We start from the raw sequence: 23,934 nt of genomic DNA, 5'->3' as shown, positions 1-23,934 counted from the left end.
TACATCACACCTAAATTAAACCAACCTAATTGCACCACCATACTGACTCTATTCATGCTGCTAAAAGAGTTTGGTTTTTTATACCGAGTTTACTCAGTACATCTGACTGCATGAGGCACAGCATAGTCATTAACCAACAGGAGAAAATCTGCTAAAGTTAGCAAAATATAGAAGTACTATATACATGAAGGAACTGAACACATTTGGGGTTCCTTGTAATAAGAAATGTAAAGGTCCTTGAGACTTAACTGAAGCAAAGGGCCAATGAAACAGATGTTGCAGTTAACTGAAGCTGTCTTATCCAAAGCATAAACTCTTCTTCAGATATAAACAGAAATTTCCCATTGAGTCTGCAGTTCTCTCAACTTCAACATACTGACAAAAAACATTTGATAATACAATCGTGTCTTCCTGATTCCACTAAACAATAATTTCCACAGTTGTGTTCATATATTTGCTGTTGTCTCTACATTGCACTGATGTAAAATAGGAGCACAACTATAGGCAAACACAGCACAGAACATCTGCAAAGGTGGAAAAAGTAAGGTGTTTTTAATGAATAAGTAATATATTTAATTTACCCTTTCATTCGGGGACTATTGCAATATAATATTTAATCAAAAAGTGATCGCTGTGCACTATGAGTAGTCTGAGCTCTGAGACTTACATTGAACTTTACAAATATCTGTCCCAGTGGAGTGAATGATTTATATTTGTGTTCATATCATAAGCTTTTTCAATTACTTGATATTTCTATAAATGCTGGTGTTAAATAATGTAGGATGGTAAAAAAAAAAAAAAAAAAAAAAGAAAGAAAAAGCCAGAATTCAATACCTGGAGAAACTATTTTCCCAAAAGCAACAGAAGGTGTCACTGCTAACTGGTTTTAAACAAATGAATCCCGTAAGTGGAAAAGGCTGCCTTTGTTTTGAAAGAAACTTGGAAGTTGTTGGAGAGAGAACTGGGTTCCATGCTCAAGTATTCTCCAGCTCTAAACATAAACATTACATTTAAAAATGGAAAAGCCTGCTTTACACCATCTAATTCTTCTCCTTTCTGTTTGCTATTATTCCCTGCAGCTGTTTCACCCCAGGCTATGCTTCACAAAGCAAGAAAAGTTTAGGCCAGTATTTGGACAGAAACCTTCAAAGGATTTTTTAACCCATTAGTATTAGAGCTCTAGTAACTGAGGATTTTCTCTTCAAATCCATAATTCAAGATCCAGACAAAATTAAGACCTTGAGGATGTTGGAGAAACCATTTCCAAGAAGAAATGTAAAACCAAGTCTCTTAAGTAGTTTGTGACCGTGAAAACTTTCTGTGGACTGCATTTTAGCTTGGAAAATGACTCTCTAAACTTGTTATATTATTTTAACTCTATGCAGCAGTCCTCACTCCCTCATCTTCCTTGATATTGCTACTCTATGTTAAACAGCTGTTACATCCCATGCCAGAGATGGCTGCATGCAACTGGCGCGTGAGGTGTTATTTTCTAAATATACATACAGCGCTTTTGAAGCACTTCATTGCTGTTTGCAAGACTCTCTGTAAACTCAGATATATCTATATATGAAGCTAATATAAAATGCATTTCCTCTCCCACCCCGGTAGCTTGGTAAGCTTAATTTTAGATGCCTGGAGCACTGCAGGAGCTCACATCCTTTTCCCTCTGGACTTCCTTCCCCTAGAGGTCTCGCCGTGAGGAAGCCCGGGCTGCAGGCACCGAGGGCCGTGGTCTCACAGGGTCACGGCCGCTTGCCCTGTGGCTGAGGGCCTATGCTCTGAGCCGCTGCTTATTGGATGTGAACTAATTGCCAAAGCTGCAATTAAAAAAAAAAAAAAAAAAAAAAAAAAAGGCCGTGGCTTTTAGCCATCGCTATTGCACGTTTAATAGGTGCATCCAAGCACTCTCTACAGGCTCACAGCCTGCCAGCTCCAACACTTTTCCCCCCTCCCTTCTTTTCCCAAGAGAAAGGCATCTCAGGTCACTTGAATTATTTAGCGGGGTGTTTTTAACCATCTCAAGGGCTTTGCTTCTGCCGTGCGGCTCCTGCGGAGCTCGGGTTTGTGGGTTTATTTTTATTTATTTTTTTCTTTAGCACGCGAGGTGGAGTTGATCCACTTCCCTGGCAGAAGGAGGGGAAAAAGCACAGGGGAAGGCGAGAGGGGTGGTTCGGTGTGTGGAGGGGAGGGGAGAGGCCGCCAGGCCCCGCCGCGGCCGCCACACCTGCGGGCCGCGCTGCCCCCTCAGCCCCGGCCCTGCCCGCCGGGGCCACTCACCGGGTCGCTCTAACGCAGCTCTCTCTGTCTCTCTCCTCCCCCCCTCCCCGTCTTCCTCTCCTTCCTCGTCCTCATTCATTCTTCCCCCTTTCCCGCCGCCTCCCTCCCGCCCCCTCCCCGTTGCAGGCGGAGCGGGCCCGGCAGGAGGCGGAGCGGGCCGCCGCACGTCCCCCGGCCGGTTGGCCGGCCCCCCCGCCATGGGTCGGAAGCGCTGCGTGGGGGGAGACGGCTCCAAGATGGCGGCGGGTTGCTGCGGGGTGAAGAAGCAGAAACTCTCCAGTTCCCCTCCCTCGGGCTCGGCCGGCCCGGGAGGCGGCGGCAGCGGCTCCCACTGCGGCGGGGCGGCGGCGGCGGGGGGCGAGCCGGGGGCGCTGCCCCCGCCCGGGGGCCCCCGCCTCAACGGCCTCGGGGGGCTGGCGGGGGGCGCCGCCGGCTGCGCCCTCTCCCCGCCGCTGCCGCCCAGCTGCGGCGGGGGCCCCGCCGGCCTCTCCCCGCCGGCCGCCTCGCTGCTCTCCTCCCCCGGCGCCGGCTCCGGCGGGCCCGGCTGCAGGAAGATGGTGGTGTCGGCCGAGATGTGCTGCTTCTGCTTCGATGTGCTCTACTGTCACCTGTACGGCTACCAGCCCCCGCGGAGCCCCCGCTTCACCAACGACCCCTAGTGAGTATCGCCGCCGCCGCGCCCCGGCCCGCCCTCGTGGGCGCCTCGTGCGCGCCCGTCCCGCCCGGTCCCCCCCCGGCCGGGCGCCCCGCCGGCCCCCGCCTCCTCGCCCGGCACCTTCCCCGCCGCCGCCCGACCCCTGTCCTCGCCTGGCCCCGCGCGGCCCGCCTGTCCCGGGGCCTGTCCCACGGCGCCCCCGCCCCGCGGCCTCCCCGCCGTGCCCCGGGGGCCGCGCTGCCCTCCCGCGCCCGGCTCGCCTCCAGAAGCGCCCCGCTCCGCGCTGCCCGGCGGCGGCCGCCGGCTCCCCGCCTCGGCCGGCCGCGCCGTTAACCCCTGCCGGGCCCCTCGTGGTCCGTCGTGCCCGGGACTCGCGAGTGGTACCGGACCCCTCCGGCCGTGCCGCGCCTGCTCTGGGTAACCCGCCTTTGGGCGAGGGCGGCGGGACGGGCCCCGCGCCGCCTCTCCGGGGGTCCTGGCTTCGCGGCGCCCCGCGGTCGGTGCGCCCTCCCCGCTCCCGGTGTGTCTACAGCGGCGCCCGCGTAGCCTGCTCCGAGCTCCTTTCAGCAGGAGTCCGCACGGGGACCCCTTCGCTAGGCAGCCTCGCTCTGTCCGTGGGCTCCGCACGAGTGCGGGCCTCTGCTTCCCCAGTGCTGGACGGTGAGTGCCCGGTGTGAGACCTGTCGTGCCCGTCCCGGATTTGTGAGCACTGGTGTACCAGGACGTTCCCTGTGCCAGGCACTCATAGCGCTACTTTGGCCTCAAACCGTGCAGAGCCCTTGCTTTGTAACGACCCCAGAAGATCACCTGGTGTTAGACATTCCGAGTAATCCACCACATCAAATGCCCAGAGTTTTGAACAGATCACATAAACACCTGTTACTCCCATCCTCCCCTGCCTCCCAAGCCTCCTTCCAGGAGCGTCCACCAAGGGCCTCCTTCGTTCCTGTCCCAGTCCACTCTTGTTCGGTGTTTGTCATGAACCCCGTGCCCTCCCGCCTTCCAAAGTGACCAGCCGGGTTGGCGTTGTTGGCATGTCGGCACCTGCAGCCAGGGGAGCGGTTGCTGATGGAGTTCAGACACTTCAGGGAGTAACTTCTCTCTGACAGGAAGTTACTTCCTCTCAGCTGGGATGAGTTACTGAGTTGCTGCATGCTCCATTTGAATGCAAAGTTAATGTAAGAGGTTGTTGAAATTAAGTTTTCACTGTTTTACTTTGCTTTTAAATGGGATGGAGCTCATGTGGTGAGTTTCCAAGCTTCAGCTGAGACTCGAGGGCGTTGGTCACTTGTTTCTCTTATGTATAGCATGACTGTCGAATTTGTGAGAACCTGTACTTTATTGGTAACGAATAAAATTTTTTTTGGTGTATATCCTAGACCGTCATTCACCCTCACTAATGCAAATGGTTACTGTGCAGTCCATGTTTCATTAATGAGATGTAGTGTATGCTTCTCAGTGTTTAAAATAATGTAATGTATTAATGATCTTATTTGGAGTCCTTGCTGTTCTAACACCCAGGATCTATACATCTCTTGCATACTCTCAGCTGCTGTCATGACAACCCAGCTCTGTGGATTCCTACTTAACCTGCCACCCCAGCAAGTCTTCCCTATATGCTCTTCGTAACTCCTATGTGGTTACATCAGAGTACCAATAATGAAAGGAGGGCAGGGAAACTCCACTGTTTCTTTACCCAGGTCTTTTGTAAATCCATGTCTGTCCTTTTGTAGATACCAACTGTTTAGGAACTACTGCTCTAAGTAGCCGTTTTGCTTTGCGTTGTCCTGTATCTGAGATATTCTCCATCCCAGACCACTATAGGTTACAGCATCAGCTTTGTGCTGTTTCACTCTTTCATTGCTCTAAGAGTTGAATTCTGTCTGTGTGTCTCTGTAGCAATATTACCTTGTTGTTATGCTTTTTTAATTGTATTGCAGACTGTTTTATTGAACAGTTTAGTGCTACTGTCTCTGTTTTGTTAGTGGAGGAAACTGAGGCAGGAGTGAAGATCTCACCACTGAAATTTTTTCAAAAAAAAAGAAAGCACTTTGATTCCTCTTAGCAACCAGTAAATCACTTACTTCACCTTTCTTCTACCACTTCTTATTTTAACAAGAACACAGTAGCAAATTAAGTAAAAATATTTGTATTTTTCTAAAATTCATATGTGTGCTTAAGACTTCTTCTGGTTTAGTTGCTTGACCTGGTGAAAAGTTGCTGTGTCAATGGACTTCTGAAAATGGCACTGCCATTAAAATTAGTGATATAATTTCTGCTTATTCCAGTGCTTGTGCCAGCATGCCCAGTTGTACAGATTGAGAAATGATCTAATCATAATTTTATTTTTTTCTCTGGTTAGTTTTCAGAGATTGGTTCCATCTAGATCGTTGCATGGCTTCACAAACACTTGTGCCTGCACAAGTGTGAGGTGGGAATAAGCAGACAGATGGCAGAACTGCTGCTTTCAGCAGCCTTGTGAGCTGATTATGTTTGTGCAGTTGGGGAAGCAACTTTCAAAAAGTTGTTCAGTATTGCACGTAAAATTCTAGGTTTGTGAATAAATTGCTTCTGCTAAGTGTTCAGAGGCAGGATGACTTCTAACATTCTAAGGATTTGCAGGCGGTCTTACCAATAACTGGGTAGCTCACAAAGGCATGATGTCTTTGAAGCTGAGCTCCATCCTGTACACCAAAAAAACCTGAATGAGAACTGGCATTTTTCAGTGAATATATGTTGCAGCTTTCTGCCTGGAATCCTTTTGGAGGTTTTGTCTGTAGACCAAAATTATCTGTTCTAAGAGTAGTAGGCTAAAATAATGCATGTGAATTCTAGAAATATATTTTTTTTAAAATTACATTAATTACAGGGAGGCTGAAAGACCTGTAAGCAGGTATCCTCACACAAGCATGACTCATATTCCTTGCAGGTCTTTGAACAATGAAACTGGGCACGATCAAAGAAAAGCAGGTGGCTGAATCACTTGGACAAGGGGTTCTGGTGTGTTGTCTTTTGAATGAAACCTGCTTGTCACACTTCCGGATTTTTGTAACTTTTTGATGTCAAGATGATCACCACAGCAGGGCTCGAAGGGCAGGAAGTTTGGAGCAGTTAGTAGGAGAGGTGAAATCCCTGTTTTGAAAGGATGCAGGTTTTGAACTCTATCACAGCCCATACCTGGATGAAATAGTTGGCATATCTCTCTAGTTCCTATAGCACAGGGTATGGGGTATTGGTCGAGGGTGTTGCTAGGGAGCTGTGGGGTTGGAGAGAGTGACTCATGGAGTTAAAAGAAGATAGCTGGAAGGTACTGAATCTGTCCAGCAAATTCTTCCAGTCACAGGCTTCCTCTTCTCTTGTAGGATTCTGTTGATTGGCCAACATTTTATTCTATCAGTGTCTTAATTGAAGAGCTTTCTTGTAATTTCACTTCACTTTGAGTTGCTCACTAAGTCAGTCACCCCTTTCCTTCCCTTCTTCATGGGGTATGTTCTGCACAGCATGTGCTTTCCCCTTGCTTCTGCCAGTGTGGTGGCTCTCAAACTGTGAAGAAATGTAAAAATTATCCTGGAGGTGTGGAAGCTGATACAAAGTTTGAAAGTCAATGCCCCAGACAAAAATTGTCACTTGTACAAAGTGTCATTCAGACACTGTTCTTGAAACTCAGTTTGATAAGTAAAGTTATGGAACACTGCAATTGGTTAAAAGCAGTTTTTTTGGAAGTGTCAGTAGAAGTAAGTTGTAAGGAAATACAGGAAGAATTATAAAAACATTTTACCCCAATCATTTAGGGAGAAGGGAAAGTGAGTAGCCTTGTTTCCTGTGTTTCTTACCTTTCTGACAAATCCCTTTATTTCCTTTCTGGTTCAGTCTTCTGTGACATACCCAGTGCCTCTGTGATCGGTAGAAACAATACCATACTGTGCCTTACATTGGGGAAGTGGAAAAGCACTGCACACCAGTGGGAAAAGTCTCAGGGTTCACACTATTCACTACTAATTTTCTTCTAGTAGGAGAGCGTTTGAGCAGAAGTGCAAGTGGTTGCAAGAAGCTTGTGACAGGATGGGAAGGCTGTGTATGAAGAGGAGTTGAAGCTGTGCTGTGGGGAATGAGGAGGACTCTCTTAGATTCTCACATCTCTGCTCACTATAAAGATTTCCCTTGACACACAGAAATAACCCTTCCGAATTTTTGATGCTGCACAGTGTCTGCCTCAAGCTCTTCAGCTTGCCTACTTAATTGTAGTGTTGACATCTTTGTGTGGAAGACCTTCTGTGGCAATCCAGCAGGTTAACTCATTTGCCAGTTGTTTGCTTCTTATAGTCCCTTCCTGAAGGTCACCTGCTGGTGAGCAGGATTATTTTAGTGATGACCACTTGACATAATTTGTAAGGGAAATTAATTGTTCTGCCCCTGTCTTCTGACACATGGTAAGCAAGAACAAGATTTTGCAGCTGGAATGGCTAATTGTGGCCTGTGCCCTGCTTTGTGTCTGGCTGAGGAGCTCCTGGGAAGGATGTTTACCATGAGCGCCTTGCATCAAATGTCTAGATGATGGCTTCCTCATATCCTCCTTATCTGGGAGGGAGGGACTGTGCCAGAGGCATTAAATGGTGTGTATAGCCAATCTGTGTACCTGTGGTAGATCTGGTGCTTTAGGGAAGCATCAGACTTGCTGTACCTGTGCAGGCAGCCAGCCCTGTGCACATGTGGAGGCTCCAGCCCTCAGACAGAAGCGTTGCTGGCAACCATGTTCTTTGCCCCAGAGTAATCTGTATAGTTTGACCATCTTCTGTGATTGAAGGCCTCTGAATTAAAATATTTTGTAGGTAGTATCCAGTCTTGACCTAAAGATGTAGCTTGGAAATCCATCAGTTCCTTTCTTCGTTGATGACTTGCAGTACTTTGTAGCAACTGTTCCATTTGGCTACAGGACAAAGATACAGATATGCTGCAGTGTTGATATGCCGGACCTTTGTAATTTGTTGTGTTTTCAGGTCTAAGATCTGTCAGTTTACATATTCTGGAAGGGTACAGGGTGACAGCACTACACTACCTTAATTCTTCATTAGTGAAGTCTGGAGAAATTCAGATTCAATATGGTTTAAAAATGTGGAGCTAGCTAATCTTGTGCCGGTTAGTTTTTGTACTCTCAAAGGAAGTTGTGCATCTGCTCAGAGTGAGTGTAACTTGACCTTGTAGTAAAGAATTTGTTACTGGCCATCCAATTTTTTGCTTTAGTTTCTGTGTCTTGATAACTGTGTTGGCAATAGTGGTAGTTTGCTAGTAATTTAGATTAACATAGTTTAAAATCTTCCTGTACAGTCCTAAAGCTGATTTTTGTTCCCCAAAATGTTAAATTACTGTCTGATGCTTACTTTAAGGCACGTAAGAAAGATTAGGTTTGTCTGTAGGTGTGTACATAGGCTTACACATACATGTAAATAAAAATGTTATGGCTTGCAAGTTCACAGGATTACATGCTTTTCTCAATTTCTTTTTTCTTGGCTGCAGCCCGACTTCCTGTTTTAGCCTCTACAACTTATTGTAACGTTTAAAGTTGGAGCCTTGTGCTTGACTCCTTGCTTGCCTTGGTATATGTTTCTTTACAAGCATTTCTGTGAAACTTTGCCTGGAAGCTTACTAAAGTATGAATTTCATATTGTCTTAAAATAACCAATGTTCTTCCTCTGCAATCCCTACTCCAGGGTTCAGCTTGTACCTATTGACATTGCTGTTCTTGATGTCAGGATTTTGAAGTTTTTGTTGTTTCTCTGCAGGACGTAGTTGTATGCCAGTGGAGACTTGTGTGACAGACTCTGTGCAGTGATTTGTATTTACTGTCACACTCAGTAACATTACACAACAGCTATAATGATTGCTTGGTCATGTCTAAAGATCAACACCAATCATAAAACAAAAAAACACAGAAAAACATGCGGACAGGAAAGTGTTCTCATGTCTGTGTGTCTGTCTGACTTCATTCTGTTTTTCATGTGTATGTCATGGTTTTGTATGAGCTTCAGTATTTTCTTTGACTTATTCAACGGTAAAGACTCTGTTATTAAATGTTGGAATATGAAGTGGTGGTTCTTTCAGAGTGACATTCTGCAGTAGACTTTTTAAAATACAGTGCAACAGAAAATGTGTATTTTGGCTGGTGTTGGCAGTGCTCAGCAGGGAATTCCCAGCATTTTTGAAAGCGGGACTGGTGAATGCATCTTGGTACAGCAGAGGAGGAAAAGGGATGAAGCTGCATGGCTTCAGAAAGAGCTTGCCTTTGCCAGTAGGTTTGTCTTCTGATATGATTGCTGAATGGAGGAAATATTTATATGATAAACTCCATACTAGGTTAACTATAATTTGAGGGCTTTCTCCTTCATAAGCTCATTTCAGTGAGCTGTTCTTATTTCCAAATGAGGTAGTTTCTATTAGAACAGGAGATCACGTCATAATCTTAAGGATGGACCCTGATTTTGTTTCTTCAGCTAAAAGCAGTCACCACAAAATTATAATAAATGCTCTGATTCACTGCAATACTGGTTTTACCAGACGTTATTTTGCTCTCATAATGCTTGTAGGGTGAGGAGAAGTCAGCAGCCACCTCTCCCAGTGCCATTAGTCTGGTCATTCATTTTTATGGCCTTTTTTGTTGTAGTTACATTCATATCTTTTGTCATGTTTTCTTTTACTTTGTCTTGTCCCGACAAAGGTTTCTGTGGAAACCTTTGGAAATTAAAATTTTAACATTGTTTTTGACATTATATTTCCTATTTAACCTGTGTGCCTGTGAGAAAAATATGTTTTGGATTTGGATTTATTTCATGTGTACATCTAACTCTAATATTCTTTGCTGGAAATTGTTGAGAGGTTAATGATTTAATAATGCAGATATTTTATTTGGAGTTACTGAAATAGTGCAAAGATCTGCCTCTTCAGTTGTGAGTTAAACATGTTGTTTCTTATGACACCTTTGTAATCATAATGTTATTTAGCACTGAATACTAAACCAAGAGAAATCTAACTTTGGCCCTTTTTGTCATATCTGTTAAGAAGCAAGTAGATACCATCTAAGTGTCTGGACAGTTCTGTTATCAAGCCCTAAACATCCTTTTAACTGCTCAATCTCCTGTAGACAGAACGTAGTTGCTGTTGTTGATAACTAAGAGAGAACCAGGAAATAAAAGTTTGGAAGACCAGGCTAGCTCAGTTTATGGATCTAGGCTGTGACCAGTCAATGAATGAAATACATTTATCTAGTCCATAGCTTTTGGTCCTCTCAAGACTCATACCACAATTAATGGAGCAAGTTCAGTATGCCAAGCTGTATAGTTTTACATAATACTTGTTTACAGTTAACTGCAGGTTTTACATAGTCTCAAATTATTATCTTCAGAAGTAGAAGTGCTAATACACTAACACAGAAGTTGTTGGAGCATATACTGGTGGTTTCTGTGGTAAGAGTCTCTATGGAAGGCAAGAGAGATGCAAATTATTTAAAAATAATAGTAGACTTGTCAGAGTTTGGCCAGTACAGAAACTGTTGCTAGGCTGGAGGCCAAAACAAGTCCAGTCAGGCCCTGACCCTCATTAGCAAAGCATTATGAAAAAGCTTGACCTTTTTTATGATGTTTATGCTCCTATGGAGTGGGGTATTATATTGGTACTCAGTTTAGCATTGCAAAATTTGCATTTAAATAACAAGATGGGGCAGCTCTACTGCAGTTAATTCACAAATTCTCAAAAACATGTCCTTTATGACAGAGCATGTTAGGGAGTGAAATCGCTATAAAATGTCATGTAGGGCTGCATTCAGATAACATGTAGTTAATAATTTGAACTTGAATTCATATATTATCTAGATTTCCTTACAGTTTGTTAGTGCTGTGGTATATGCTGAGTGACAAAAGCTGTGGTGTTTTTCAGTCCAGCACTGTAAACAACAGTAGGTATCTTTGCGGGGCTACTTGTATGACCTTTAAAAAGCCCTTCATTTTCATAACTGGCAAAAGGGATCAGGGTAAAGGGCTTCATTTATTAATTGGAGTACCCCCATGCTCCATTGGCCATAAACATTTATTCAGTGAGATATGTGCTGCATTTGTCACATCTCTTCACTCCTGCTGTCCCTCTAACAGACTGCATGGATGTTTTTATGCCTTATAGGATATGTCTTAAAGTTTTGTGATCTGACTGGGCTTTGATAACTTCCTGGAAGGCAGTGCTTGTTGTGAATACGTGGATATTGCTTTGTCACACTGAGTACTTGCAGCCAAGGTTATTAAAGTGCTAATTTCATGAGAATGACATCTTATGGAATGCAGAACAGCTCGGCTGAGTTGTGGCAAGGTCACTGGGACAGCAGCTGTGCAGAGATGTGTATGTCTTCCCAGAGCACTCATGCCTTTCTGTGTTACAGGGAGTGAGTTCTCACAATCCTTAATGCCATAGAAAATCTCATTTTATGCCCTTCTTCCCATTAGCTTGAACTCTGGCATTTTTTGGCAAGGTCCTGCCTAGGGCTCTGGTGTTTGTGATACATGAGCTGTAGACATACTCCTGTAATTTATTCTTTGCCCCTCTGCCAGCAAAGATGTCTCCTCTCCAGTCTTTGCTAGCATGTGATGGGTTGCAGGTTCTGTGACACTGCCTGCTTTGTTGGGTGGTACTTGGGAGTCTGTGTTTGAAATGGAAGAGAAAGGAGGGAAGGATCCTTGTCATAATACTCTTCTGATCAGCATTGGAATTGCTTCTGTTTCATCCTTTCCAGAGAGTTAAATCACTTTCCTTGTTTTCCATGTGGCATTTTGCACTGAGATAAGAATTGTGTGGATGAAGCTGTAGAGTTCATGATTTTAGCTGTATTAGGAAAGGTGGAAAAAAGTGTGTGAACCTCCACTGATGGGCAACAATGTGGGTCAACTAAGTAAATCAGGTCACTTGCAGCCCCTTTTACAAGTGACTGTAAGGACTGGGCGCCACACCATTTTCCTTACCCAGTAAGTGAGCACAAGGGTAAGTTCAGCTGTCAGTGAATGACAAGTTGCAAGGCAGTTCCTTTCTGTATAAATAAACGTGCTAAAAGATTGACTTTTTGGAAAGATGATGTGCTAGGTAGAGGTCCCTTGTAAAGTTTATAAGGAGAAAAAAATATTTTTCTAGTCTTCAGTACTTTGACTGCCACATTAAGTGGGCAGTGAGTGCCCATCAGAAGAGTGTTGCACCAGCCTTCCCTAAGTAGTCTTTTTGCAGAGAGAGTATTGGAGGCTGAGGACGTGGTTGAAAAACCCACAGAAAAGGTGTAGTTGTAGTGAGGAAAGAAGCCCTCTTCAGAGATTGCTGCAGTGCCTCAAGGGAGGTCAGTAGCTGCAAGTGATGTATCCCTTAAGCATGAGGGAAACAGAACTTCAGCAAGACACTGACCCAGATGAAAAACTACAAGCCAAGCAATAGAATACAGGTTCTTCTGGTGCAGTGTTGTACAAGCTGTTATCCAAACAATGGAAATGTAATACTTAAACTAAACCCTATTAACATGCTGATAGTGAAATTCTAGTGATTAGACTCACTCTTCATTAAGAAATAGGAGCAAAATTGTGGCTCTGGTTCAGTTCAACTGGAATGAAAAGTAAACAGAGATGAGGCAGGTGGCAAAAATCTCATGTGGGATACTTGCCACCATAATATCTCAATTCCTGTAAAATACTGGGAATAAAAATTGAAAGTAGATAAAGATAGGTGCTGTTCATTTGGAAGGAATGGTGGATAAAAACCAAGCATTAAAAATAAAGGGTTAGGAAGGATAAATCGAATACAAATTACCTTTCTCTTATTTCACAGAAAAAAGATTCAAGTGAGACAAGTATTCCCATATACACTTACTATTATGGTCTCTTTTCACCTCCAGAACGAATTACTGCGGTTTGCTGTGCTCGGACTATATTTTAATATAGAAATCTAAGCCACTGCAAAAAGTAGCTCTCAGTAGTGCCTCTTTTTTGGAGAATATGAAATCTGTGTTTCAGGTTATTTGGTGCCAACTGCTTTTTTTTTTTTTTTTTTTTTTTTTTTCGTTTTGGAGGATTTCAAGGTGTTAAGTTTTTTTTTTTTTTTACATATGTAATGTAAGTGACTTGGAATAACCTACTCAAAGACTGCCTACTACCCTATGCCATTCTGCTAACTTAAGTGTGTTTTCTTCTTTAAATGTGTCAGAGATGCTTAGCAGCAGATGAGTCTTATTTGTCATAAGCTGAAAGGAGTTACATTAGACAAAATAGATGAAGGTGATGAGCACTCTGCTGCTACAACGTGTTTTATGCCAAGTGGTTGGAAATAAGAAACTTTTGTCCCTGCTAAATAAGTGGGTTGTTCCGGAATGGTTCTAGTGCAGTTTCTGTAAATTTTTGCAGCCTGTTAGAGACTGTCAAAATTCATAAATTGAATCATGGAGGCTATAGATGTGATTATTTCTGAAGTTTTCACTGAAATCTTGTCTTTCTTTCAAAAAATCTTGGTTTTTTTTCCCCCAAGGAAATGTGCTAAGCCATTGAGACGAGCTTAGATATGGTTTCATCTTAAAAGTCCATATGTTACAAATCGGAGATGTGAGATATTTACTCTGAACAGTAGTCATCTAAATGTATGGATCACAGACATACATCTAGAAGTTAGACAACATAAGCATAATATACTTTCTTGGTTGTCATTTTATGTAGAATGTTTAATGAAAATTGCTCTGGAGGAGAAAACTAGAGCAGTTGAGAGTGGTCTGATACTCTGACACTGAAGTTTAGGTTTTTGGAGATGCCAGAAATTTCTTGGAAGAGGCCATTGCAGAGAGATCAGCAATCTTCAGATGGTTCCACAGATAAGGCCTCTGTTTTTAAGTGGTTGAATTAGTCTAAAGAGAAAAAGATAATCTTATGTAAAAACATTGTTTGGCCATTGGACCTCTGAGTATTTCTGGGGTTTTGCAGGTTCTGTCTAACTTCTCTGTATGCAAGTTATTAGAGGAAACAAGTGTGACTTGAAGCATAAATCACTGCAGTGAGGTTTAGAAGACTTGTGTTTTGTTCCTGACCATGTCGTTATGGTGGACAAACCTGGATGAGACCCTCAATCTCTCTACATTTTGTTCTTACTAAAAAAAAATAAGGTACCTCAATCTACTTTTCTCTGTTAAGTTAGTAGTGAGAGAAATTGGCCGTTGTTGTGATTGTTCTTTCCCTTGACTAGATTACCCTGCCAGGAAGCTCTCCAGACTCAGCTCAGGATATTTTTGCCTAAATTGGCAACTTGGAGGCTTACACCACTTTTTTTTTTTCTTTTTTAAACTGTTATCCATTATATCTGAAATGTCACAGTTGTATTCATGTTAACTCAAATCTTTCAAAGACTATTGTTGCTTCTCAATTAAGTCACAGAATTTTCAATTAATTTTATTTTATTTTTTCCCAGGATAGTTTTTTTCCGCTTGAGTACTCTTTGTCATAGTATCCTCCTTTGTATTTTTAGGCTACTGTTCAGTGCATCCTTTCTCTGAGAATAATTTAGAGAGCTTTAAGTAGGCTGGTGCAAGTCAAAGACAAGGCCTTCCAAAAAATCATACTGCATAATTGTTTCTGTTCTAGACATCCTGTTTGTCCTAGTCATATGAACACCATTCTTTTATGGACATTTTAGGACTGAGAGGAGGGTATGGTTACCCATTTACTGCCCTGTTAGAGCCAGTAAACTATGGTTTTCTAATGAAACAAGATTCTTTGAATTACTGAATGTTGAAAAATGGAGGTGAGCAGAAAGAAAAGGTAGGGTGGCAAGGAAGGTACAAGCAGTGACTGTATAATGATGCTTCCACAAATATTTTTCTAGTCTTCAGCAACTTGCAGTGTGGGGTGTCTTGAGCCAGAAGTGATGTCTTTTATCAGTAATTCTCCCCAACAACCCCGACCCCCAAGCAATGGGTAGATTATAATGAAATTTTAATAAGATGATGTTGGGAGGAAGATCAGAACACTATACAGGAATGATTAAATACTTTAGGGTTATACTGCTAGAAATGGGGTGAAATCAATATTTTATAGACAGCTTCACATACTTCAGGAGTAATTAAAAACTGATTCTTTTAGGAGTTTGTTTCTCTCCTTAGTGGTTTCCAGGTATTACCAGTTGACTGCCAGTTGTCTGTTAGCCTTCATTATTCTATAAATATGTAAAGGGCAAGTGGCTATATTAAAGATAAATTATCGGTAAAAATAGAAGAGTATTAAATATAATTCTACAAGAGAGTGAGTAACATCTTACTTGTAAAACTTTACGGTTCTGCTACTCTTGGGAGAAGGACATTTTCTGTTTGTAGAGCAGGGCAGCCACTGTGCCTGGAAGAAGTGTGAGATCAGCTTGCAAAGGAAGATGAGAAGAGCTAGGCAGCTTTAGAGGATCAGTACAATAGCTGAGAGGTACAGAATTTAATTGGAGGGCGGTGTGTATGTAAATGTGTGTATACATGTTGGTGTATGTATATGTATGTTTGTGTGTGCCTAGGTATGTGTATATAGGAAGAGAAAGAAAAAGGAACACAGATTAACTGTTTAAACTGGATGCCAGTACTGCCAGAAGAACAAAAGGATATAAAATGACTGAATAAGTTTCAGAGTGTAAGGTTTCTGCTTATGGGAGCAGCGTGGCTTTATAGTAACCTTTAATAGGATTAGTGGGGGCAAGCAATCCAAATAGTTTAGATAGATCTTGATCACTTTATGATAAGAAATATATGATGCATTGGCTTTGATAGTGAGCTTAATAGATTTGATAGTTTAAAAGGTCCCTCGTTCTCTCTTGAGTTCAGTGGAGTGGATTTGGGTTTTAGGCATCAGTGTGGCGTTGTTTCTGGTCTACCATGGAAGGGGACTGCTGAATGGCAATAATCCTCGTCCCTTAGTGGCTTCTGCTTTGCTAATATGTTCTAGACTGAGAAATCTTCTGGTTGTGAAGTTTTAAAGAATGAAAACATTAGTTCTGCCATTGAAAATATCCAATTATCAGGCTGTTGTGACAAAGCATAGCTTCTCCATATGATATTATGGTCAGTTTATTTCTAGCTTAAAAATTCCTCTTCTTTTTTAAAAAAAAAAAAAGGCACTTGGAGATGTTGGTAAATTGTTCATGTCCTCTTGTACTGCCATAGTAGTTAGTAATGATCACAGATACTTCTGGCATAGAAGTTCAGTGCTGTCACTCATAGCTTGTGTGTCTGAATGTGAGGATGACACTGATGTTTTTCTTTTTTTTCTTGTAAAGGAAAGATAATTACTGGAGAGTAGTGGTGATAGATGAAGTTTAATATTTCTAAAGATTGTTAGATTAGCAGCTTCTGATAGATAATGAAAGAACTTTTTTAAAAGCAGATTATTTGTTTCAGCGTGAGTTCAGAGATGACCAAGTTGGTTCTCCGTGACCTGTTTAGGTCTAGCAGGATTATTAACTTAGTAAGTGGGGTTTGTTTTGTAATAAACTGCTTTGCTTTGGCAGAAAAACTTTTAGGTTTCTTTCCACCCTGCTTTTGGTTTGAGTAAGATTTATTTCCTTCTGTTCTTCTTGAGGTGGAGATGAATAGAGACAAATGTTGGTCAATAGCAGAGCTCTGTGGAGGTAATGAATTTGGAGAATGTTATAAGTAATTTTTCCCTGAATTGAACATAACTCAGTAGTGGTTCATATTGAACAAGGAATGAGAATGCTGCTTTTCTGAACACAGCATCTTTGCTGTTAATAAGAAGGGTTGCCAAAATAAAACCCAAGGAAATGACAATTCAACAGGCAAACGAAGTATTTGTTAAGCAGTAATTTTTCTGAACTCGTGCTACTGTAGACTTTACTACGTCAGCCAACTAACAAAACGGATTTTGATTTGCACAGCAGTTCATGACAGCAAAGAAATTGAGTGGTTTAGGATCACACTTTCTGTGAAAGGGAGTATCAGGGAGCTGAAATGACAGGCTCACCCTGGACAAGTTGGGGCTTCCATGTTTACTTTGGGATGTCAGAAGGCTTCAGATTGATAGGTTTTGAAATTGTGGTATGTGATCAACTTTTTAAGCAAAGCTGCATTTTGGTGGGTGGATTGTTTTGAAAAAAAAACCCAAACCAAACAACCCAAGCCAGCAAAGTGAGATAGTAGGTGATTATTGCTTCCACAGCTGATTGTGTTTAGTTTAGTGTTTATTAGTGTTTTTAAATTATTGTTCTGTTTCCCCTCATCTCAGTTGAGGTTTCTCCCATCAGCTGAAGGATGGCCACTACTACCTACCTGTGTTTTGGGCTTGGATGCAGTTGAGGGAGTGGCAGCCTCTAAGGAGACAAAAATGGAAATGATGGTCAGAGGAAGAGTTTGGCCTTACACCACGGGGTAAACTGCTGAGGTGGAACATGCTATCTCCTGTTCATGTGTATGGTCTGGCACAGAGCTGAGCGCTATTGATGGGGTGGATGCTGTGCCAGTAGCTGTACCTGAGCAAAGTCAAGTATGTGAATCCATGCTTTAGTTTTCAGTAGAACTTGCTGATCACAGTGTAGACCTACCTGTCACAGGTTAACCTGAAAGAAGAATAGGTGCCAACCTCCAGCTGTTGGGTCTGGTGAATAAGAATTGCAGCCTGGAATCCAGTCAGTGAGTAAGATAATAGTTGAATTATGCCTTGGAAGAGTTGAAAATAGGAGGCCTGGCTCCTTGAAGCATTACATCAAGAAAAGGAACAGCTTAGACCTCCCTGTTGTTTTCAAGGAATTTATAGCCTTTTTCATAGTCCTTTAAAAGCCACCTACCATTATAAGTTTTGATTTTAAGAATAAATAGGCAGTAGGATGGCTGAATGTTTAGTCTTCTGGAATAAAGATAAATCTTCAGTGGTTTGGCCTTTAGAAACTTCATTGACTAACCAATGTACAGATTTAATAAAAACAAAATAATACTGCCCTTTAGGTCAGTGATTTGGTCCACAGCTGTTTTATTTCAGTTAATTCCCAGAATAATGATTGAATTATGGTTGTGTGGGATCTACTTACAGATAGTGAGTTGTTGGGGGCTTTTTGGTAGTATACCAAGTAACTATCTTTAACAAAGCTAGCAGTTTTATACTATATATTCTTGTGACAGAGTTGTAGCATACAGTATTTTCGGAGAACTCCAGTACTACTTTTGAATGGCTATATATATATTTTGCTGGTGCACAATGTAGTTCTAATTTCATGTTGGATAGCTTCAGAAATGTTGTGTAATTTTCAAAGCTAATTTGAAAATGTAGTTAGTTTTTGCTTAAATGGTATCTAGTGAAGAAAAAACAAAAGAAAAGACAAACACACAGGTTTTAATGTGTCAAAATTAAATGCACCCTGTTTTTTGTTTTCCCAGTGTTTCCAGGCTGAGGAGATGGTTTTAGAAATTCAGTTTTAACATTTGAAGGGATCTTACTGAAGGTGTCTGTACATAGTTATGAGAGACTGTTTGTATCTCATGTGGTGTTTGAAGGAATATTTAATTTTAGAAAGAAATGTTTAAGCTTTGTTGTGGAAACATTGTAGTCTCTTTGCTTGAGGTTAATTGTAGGTCTTCCAGAATTTTGTTTTCCTTTAGTATTATTAGTGTTGGATAGCTGACTATGTTATGCAGTGTATGTGTATCCGGCGAGTCGCTTGAATGACATTATAGAGCTGGACTGTAGTTTCATGGTCTGACTTTGCTCGCATACCAAATCTATTACAGGTATCATTAATGGTGTGACTAGTCTGCTGGTTTGGGGAACTGATGTGAGTTAAATGCAACTATGTGGCCATGGCAAACAAAACGTTCTCGTGCATGTGCTCCACGCCCTCACTTGTACTACTTGTGTTGATCAGTGTATGCTTGCTGGGTTGTTTCTGCTTGATAAGTCAGCAGCAGATACTCTGCTGCTTTTTGTTAGGTTATTTTTTTGCTGAGTTGTAAGACTTTTTTTGCTCAGTCTTTTAGCATGCTAAATGCCAGAGGTGGTTTAAAGGATTGGGTCTTCCCATGCAGTCTGGGAAGAGATGGGACCCTTGCAACCAGCCAGTATTAATTTTAGGCTGCCAAGAACTGCATCTTAAATTGCTTTAACCTGGATTAGTTTTCTGCTCTGGGACTGTAACTGCTCTCCTGGCTGAGACCATTAGCCTGCTATTGTCTCTAGCAGTGCTGAAGGTAGCAGTTGGAGAGACTTGAGGTTCAACTAGTTGGTTGTTTTTTTTTTTTTGTGGACTCATCTCAATGACTTTTTTCAGCTTTTGGCACCATCAGCAGATAGATTGGTGCCTGCAAGCACATTCATAAGCTATGGAAGAATAAGCAATCGCATATGACAAACTTCCTTTTGTGTATCTGCTGTTAGCAGTATTGCCAGTTGTTTGCCCTACATCCAATTCCCCAGTCATCAGAACAAAGCTTACAGACTGGAATATAAGGCTAAACAAGGTTATGGGATTTTTTTTCTCCTGCTGGGTTCATCTGGGTGCACCATGGTGCTTTTAAGCACGTAGTTGAAAACATTGCAATGTACAGCAAACCTGTGCATTGTGGTTTAAGATGGTGAAGTTTGCCAGGAGCCTGCCAATAGGAATGTGCAGGCTGTCACAGAAAGTCTTGAGCTCCTTTTGGGTGGCTGAAGATTGCATTTATAAGTTTTTTCCAAAATAATCCTGATTGATCCTTTCCGTAAGTCTATCTGGTGTTCAACCCAGATATTCAGTGGGTCCAACAGCTCAGTCCCAAATTCAGAGGGATTTGTAAGCTGGCACCAGCTGGGTGAAGAGTTGTGGCCTTGGTAGGATTTCCTTTTACAGAAGCTGTGCATGCTCTTTCCAAGAGACTGTGGTGGTCTGTGTGCACGGTGATCTGATCCTTAATTACTTTGTAGGGGTGGAAGCCACATCTGCTTTTCTGTAGTGCCAGTCCCTTTAGGGTCTTTTGTGTGCACTGGAGTTACTCAGGCAATGTGTTGCCCAGCAGTTCTTCAGGTTCATGTTTGGAACTGTCCTCTAAATGGCTGGTCTGTGTGAACTACATCTAACTTGTCTGTTCAGCCTAATGCCTACTCTGTACTTAATTCAAATTGACCTAGTCCCTCTGACCTATATTCTCTAAAGGTAGGTGTGAAAGTCTCCCCAATTACTTCACCTGTAAAGACTGGGAACAGAGTGTTCAGTGGGGTTCTCTGCATTGGTGCTGTTATCACTTTTTCACCTTGGTCTACAGGGGGAAACCCCCCCTATTTTTTTCTAGTTGTTTTCCTGCTTTTGATGTGGTTAAGTAACTTTGCAAGGTGCTACCCAAACATTTTTAGTTCTTTATTTACTGTTTACATTTGATATAGCATGTGTTTTATAATCTCTTCTGGTCTCATTAGGCAAGCTTTCTGTTTTTAAAAGCTGACCTCTCTCTGATGCCCTCCTTAACTTCCCTATTCAGTCATGCAGGGTGTAGGCTTTTGTGCTGGAGCTGAGGTATTCTTTTGACTCCTTTTGTTTTCTCTTCTAACTGTGGTGAATGTTTTACCTGGACTTTTAATGCAGACTTTTGTCTGGTTTGGTTGGGGTTTTTTGGGGGCGGTGGTGGTTGTTTTGTTTTTAACAGCCTCCAAACTGTTGCAGTGTTTTTGCTGTTTGGATTGTTCCTTTTGGGGTTGTGTGTGTTTGAGTTTGTTTGTGGGTTTTTTTGAGGGGGGAAAGGGTTGGGAGGATTACTAATTACTTCAATTTTTTTATGCTGTTCCCATGCTTGAAGTTCATTATCTGTGTGCCAGATATTTTTATGGCCTGCTGTATTCGACTACACTGTTGAAGTATAACTGCACTGCAGACACAGTTACAGAGCAGCTTTCTTATTGATATCCTTTAACTAGGTCTTGTGTACTGTTCAAAACCCAACCAAAACTGGCATCTTTTCATGTAGGTCCTAGTGCTAATTTCCAAGGAAGCAATCATTACTTGGGGAGGGAAAAAAAAATAAATTCTCTGTATGTTATTTTGATGAAGCACAGTGTCCACTTTATATCAGGAGGTTTCAGTTGCCTGCTATTATTACCTTTCCTAAACTTGGAACTGGTAGTGCAGTTGATGATACATCTTTATTACTTATGTGACTTCTACCATAAGAAGTTCACTGGGTTTCTCTTCTCCTGTAATACTTCATGCCATTAAATGTTTCTAAGTCCTTTGCATGCAGTGCCATTCCCCACCTGCCTGTTGTTTGTTGTTCCTGTTGGAATTACTGAGTGAGCTGGTAGCCTCTCAGCATTATGCTGTATTGTCCTCCTTCCACCAAGTCTTGGAGGTGCTTGTTATTTTGAGGGTGTTGGGTGAGGCCAAGCATTTGAGCTTTCTGTGTGTTACTTCTGAAATTTCTAGCAGTAGTGTAGAAGGGTTTGTAAGTTCCACAACTCTCTTATTAGCATGCCAGTCTGGCTGACTCTGGCATGACTAATGTGCATGCATGCCTAACAAGTTCTTCCTGTTCCCATCATGTCTAAATCCTTTCCCTCTGTATCACTGACTTCCTGTCTCAGCCTCTCAGACCTTACATGTGGAACTGGCAGCATTTCAGAAAATTACACCATGAAAATTCTGAATGTAAGTCTTCTGCCCATAACCTGAGCTTACTCTCCAGAGCATCCATCCTATGTTTCCATACACTATTACTAGCATGGATCCTGTGGACTACTGTTTTCCTTGCTGAATCACCAAGTAGTAAGTGTAGATGCCTTGTGAGGTTGCTGTCTTTTGCATCTTATGGGTAGCGTGCCAACTGATTGTCAGAAGCCACAAATATAGCTAGCTGTGTGTCTAGTAAAGTCGTCTGATACCCCTGCCTGCTTCTTCCTAGTCTTTAAGTCTGTCTGCTACAAGGAGGATCCATAGTTCAACAGGATGCAGTAATAGCAACTGGAGGGTGGATTGTTTCCAGATTAGCTCTGACCCGACTTATGACCAATGAAAGCTTGAGATGGCAAAAGACAGGATGAAGCATGGAACAGAAGAACAAGTAGGCAGGATGAGAGCACCTTTTTCAGTGGCTTTGCTAGTTATCAATTATAAACCTGCAGTGAGGTTCATATGAGGCAGTGTTTAAACTTTTTAGATTTCTTCCCTTATAATGAAAGCATAACCTTAAAATTGTCAGTCTTCAAATATAAAGAGTGCATTTTTTGAAAGCAAAGTTACTGTATTGTAGATGACATCTCTGTATCTGTGTGGACTTGTGTTTGATGAGAGACAGTGAAATAACTGTTGCCTAAATGAGGACCCACTTAGCCCTGTATGTTGTCTCCCAGGGATGGCCAATGGCAGATACAGCTGGAAGAATAAAAGAGCAGAGGAAGCCTGTAGAGATTCTGCTGTGTCTTTCAGTAATTTCCTATACTAGAGCTAGTGTCTTTGTGGCTTTTGGCTAATTGTGTGCCTAGTGACAGCATGTAGTAACCAGTATACTTGGCTCAGAAAATTATGTTTTGTCTCTTATCTTGATGTCTTAGGGTAACTAAGACACGTCTGCTGTGTACTAAAAATTGGGGCCTTAAATACACTGGCTCTATGTATCACTGCATCATTTTATCACTAACTGCAGTTTATCCCTCTTCCAAAGGGATCAGTGGCTGGTCCCCTGTCCTGTTGCTAACACACTTCTCTGTTGCCTAAATGCTAAGTGCTTTTCTTGTAAAGGTTATGTTTATATTATGAGCAGTTTTATCTGTCTTGTGCTTTGCCTGATATGCTAAAGCAGTAATGTGTCTGAAAGCTCCTCTGCTTTTTATATTGACTGGTCTAATAAAAGTAATTATCTTTCTTTAAAAATCTTACTGCTGTTCCTTTTTGTTTAAGCTGTACTGCATGCATTTCTTTATGTGGGGTGCAGATGTAAGCAGTCATCATCTTTGCCCTTTTCCATTGTCCCTTTGCCTCTTCCTTTCTTTTTGAGCTGATGTACCTGCCTGTGCTCCTGCACAGTGAAACAGGCAGAGAAACAAACTTGGTTTAAGTTTAAACTGTTAAAAAGGAGAGAGATTTTTTACCAGATCAGTACCCCAATCACACATGTTTGTTCCAGAACAAGAGAGGAGGCTATCTGGGGATGGGAAGGTTGGGTGAGGCTGTTTTTACTTAAGCAACAGCTCTGAACTTCACTGTTACTCAACCGTCTATGCAGTCATTTGTGATTTAAGGGGTGGAAAGGCATTGAGAGATCATCTAGCTGATCTGAGGGCATGATATCTCTGTATATTATACCTGTGCTGGCTGATGGATGTCTGTCTGTCTTAAAGACATTTGGTCTCCACAGCAGACATGACTTTCAAACCAGTGAGAACTCCGTGATTTTGAATCATCTTTGTTAGTCTTAAGAAGCACTGTCTTTAGTATGTCCTTTCTGTGACAAAATATAAATTCCATTTGGCTCTAATTCCAGCACTGTCTTTAGTGTGCCTTTGAACTGTTGTCTCATTAGTTAAATTACATGGCTAAGTTCTATACAGATAGTGCAATCTAGAGTGCATTGATTTAATAGTAATTCTTGTGATCCAAAAGATTAATGTATTCCAGCTGTAGAGTTAGTGAAGTCTGAATTAGAGGGCAAATTCAGATTCTGCTGAGGCTTGTTTTTAGCTTGTCTTGAAACATTATTATGAGCTTCTTAAAACCAGTACCAAAATAATCGAATGTTTATTAAATTTTCAAAGTTATGAATTTAAAAAATACTCCAGTATACTCTAATGTATTTTGTAATGGTGTAGTTCATAATGTTTTGAGTCTCTTGCAAGCTGCTGTGATGTAGTGGACCTTTAGAATATGTAGTTTGACATGCAGAAGAATCAATGATTTTTAAAGGAATAGTTTTGAAAGTTTGGCTGAATTGCAGTCTCCTGTCAGCTGACACCTTGGCATATAAGTTTTGTAACATACTACTGCTATAAAAAATTCTGTGTAGTTCCATT

The 23,934-nt window shown here is 41.9% G+C and overlaps 1 protein-coding gene across 2 annotated transcripts in view; it reads left to right on the top strand.

The window, feature by feature from the left end:
• AMMECR1 (AMMECR nuclear protein 1) overlaps positions 1 to 23,934 on the top strand; it is a 108,783-nt gene that overhangs the window by 23,919 nt on the left and 60,930 nt on the right. Inside the window, exon 2 of one of the 2 annotated variants that reach the window (XM_074915582.1) lies at positions 2,407 to 2,938. In XM_074915582.1, coding sequence (XP_074771683.1) covers positions 2,407 to 2,938 — 532 coding nt within the window. Of the gene's footprint in view, positions 1 to 2,406; positions 2,939 to 23,934 lie in introns of those variants that run through there. The other variant, XM_074915583.1, reaches the window with a different exon arrangement.

This window comes from Athene noctua, chromosome 11, assembly GCF_965140245.1.
Source record: "Athene noctua chromosome 11, bAthNoc1.hap1.1, whole genome shotgun sequence".
NCBI classification, from domain to species: domain Eukaryota; kingdom Metazoa; phylum Chordata; class Aves; order Strigiformes; family Strigidae; genus Athene; species Athene noctua.
This window is presented reverse-complemented; position numbering and strand designations above follow the sequence as displayed.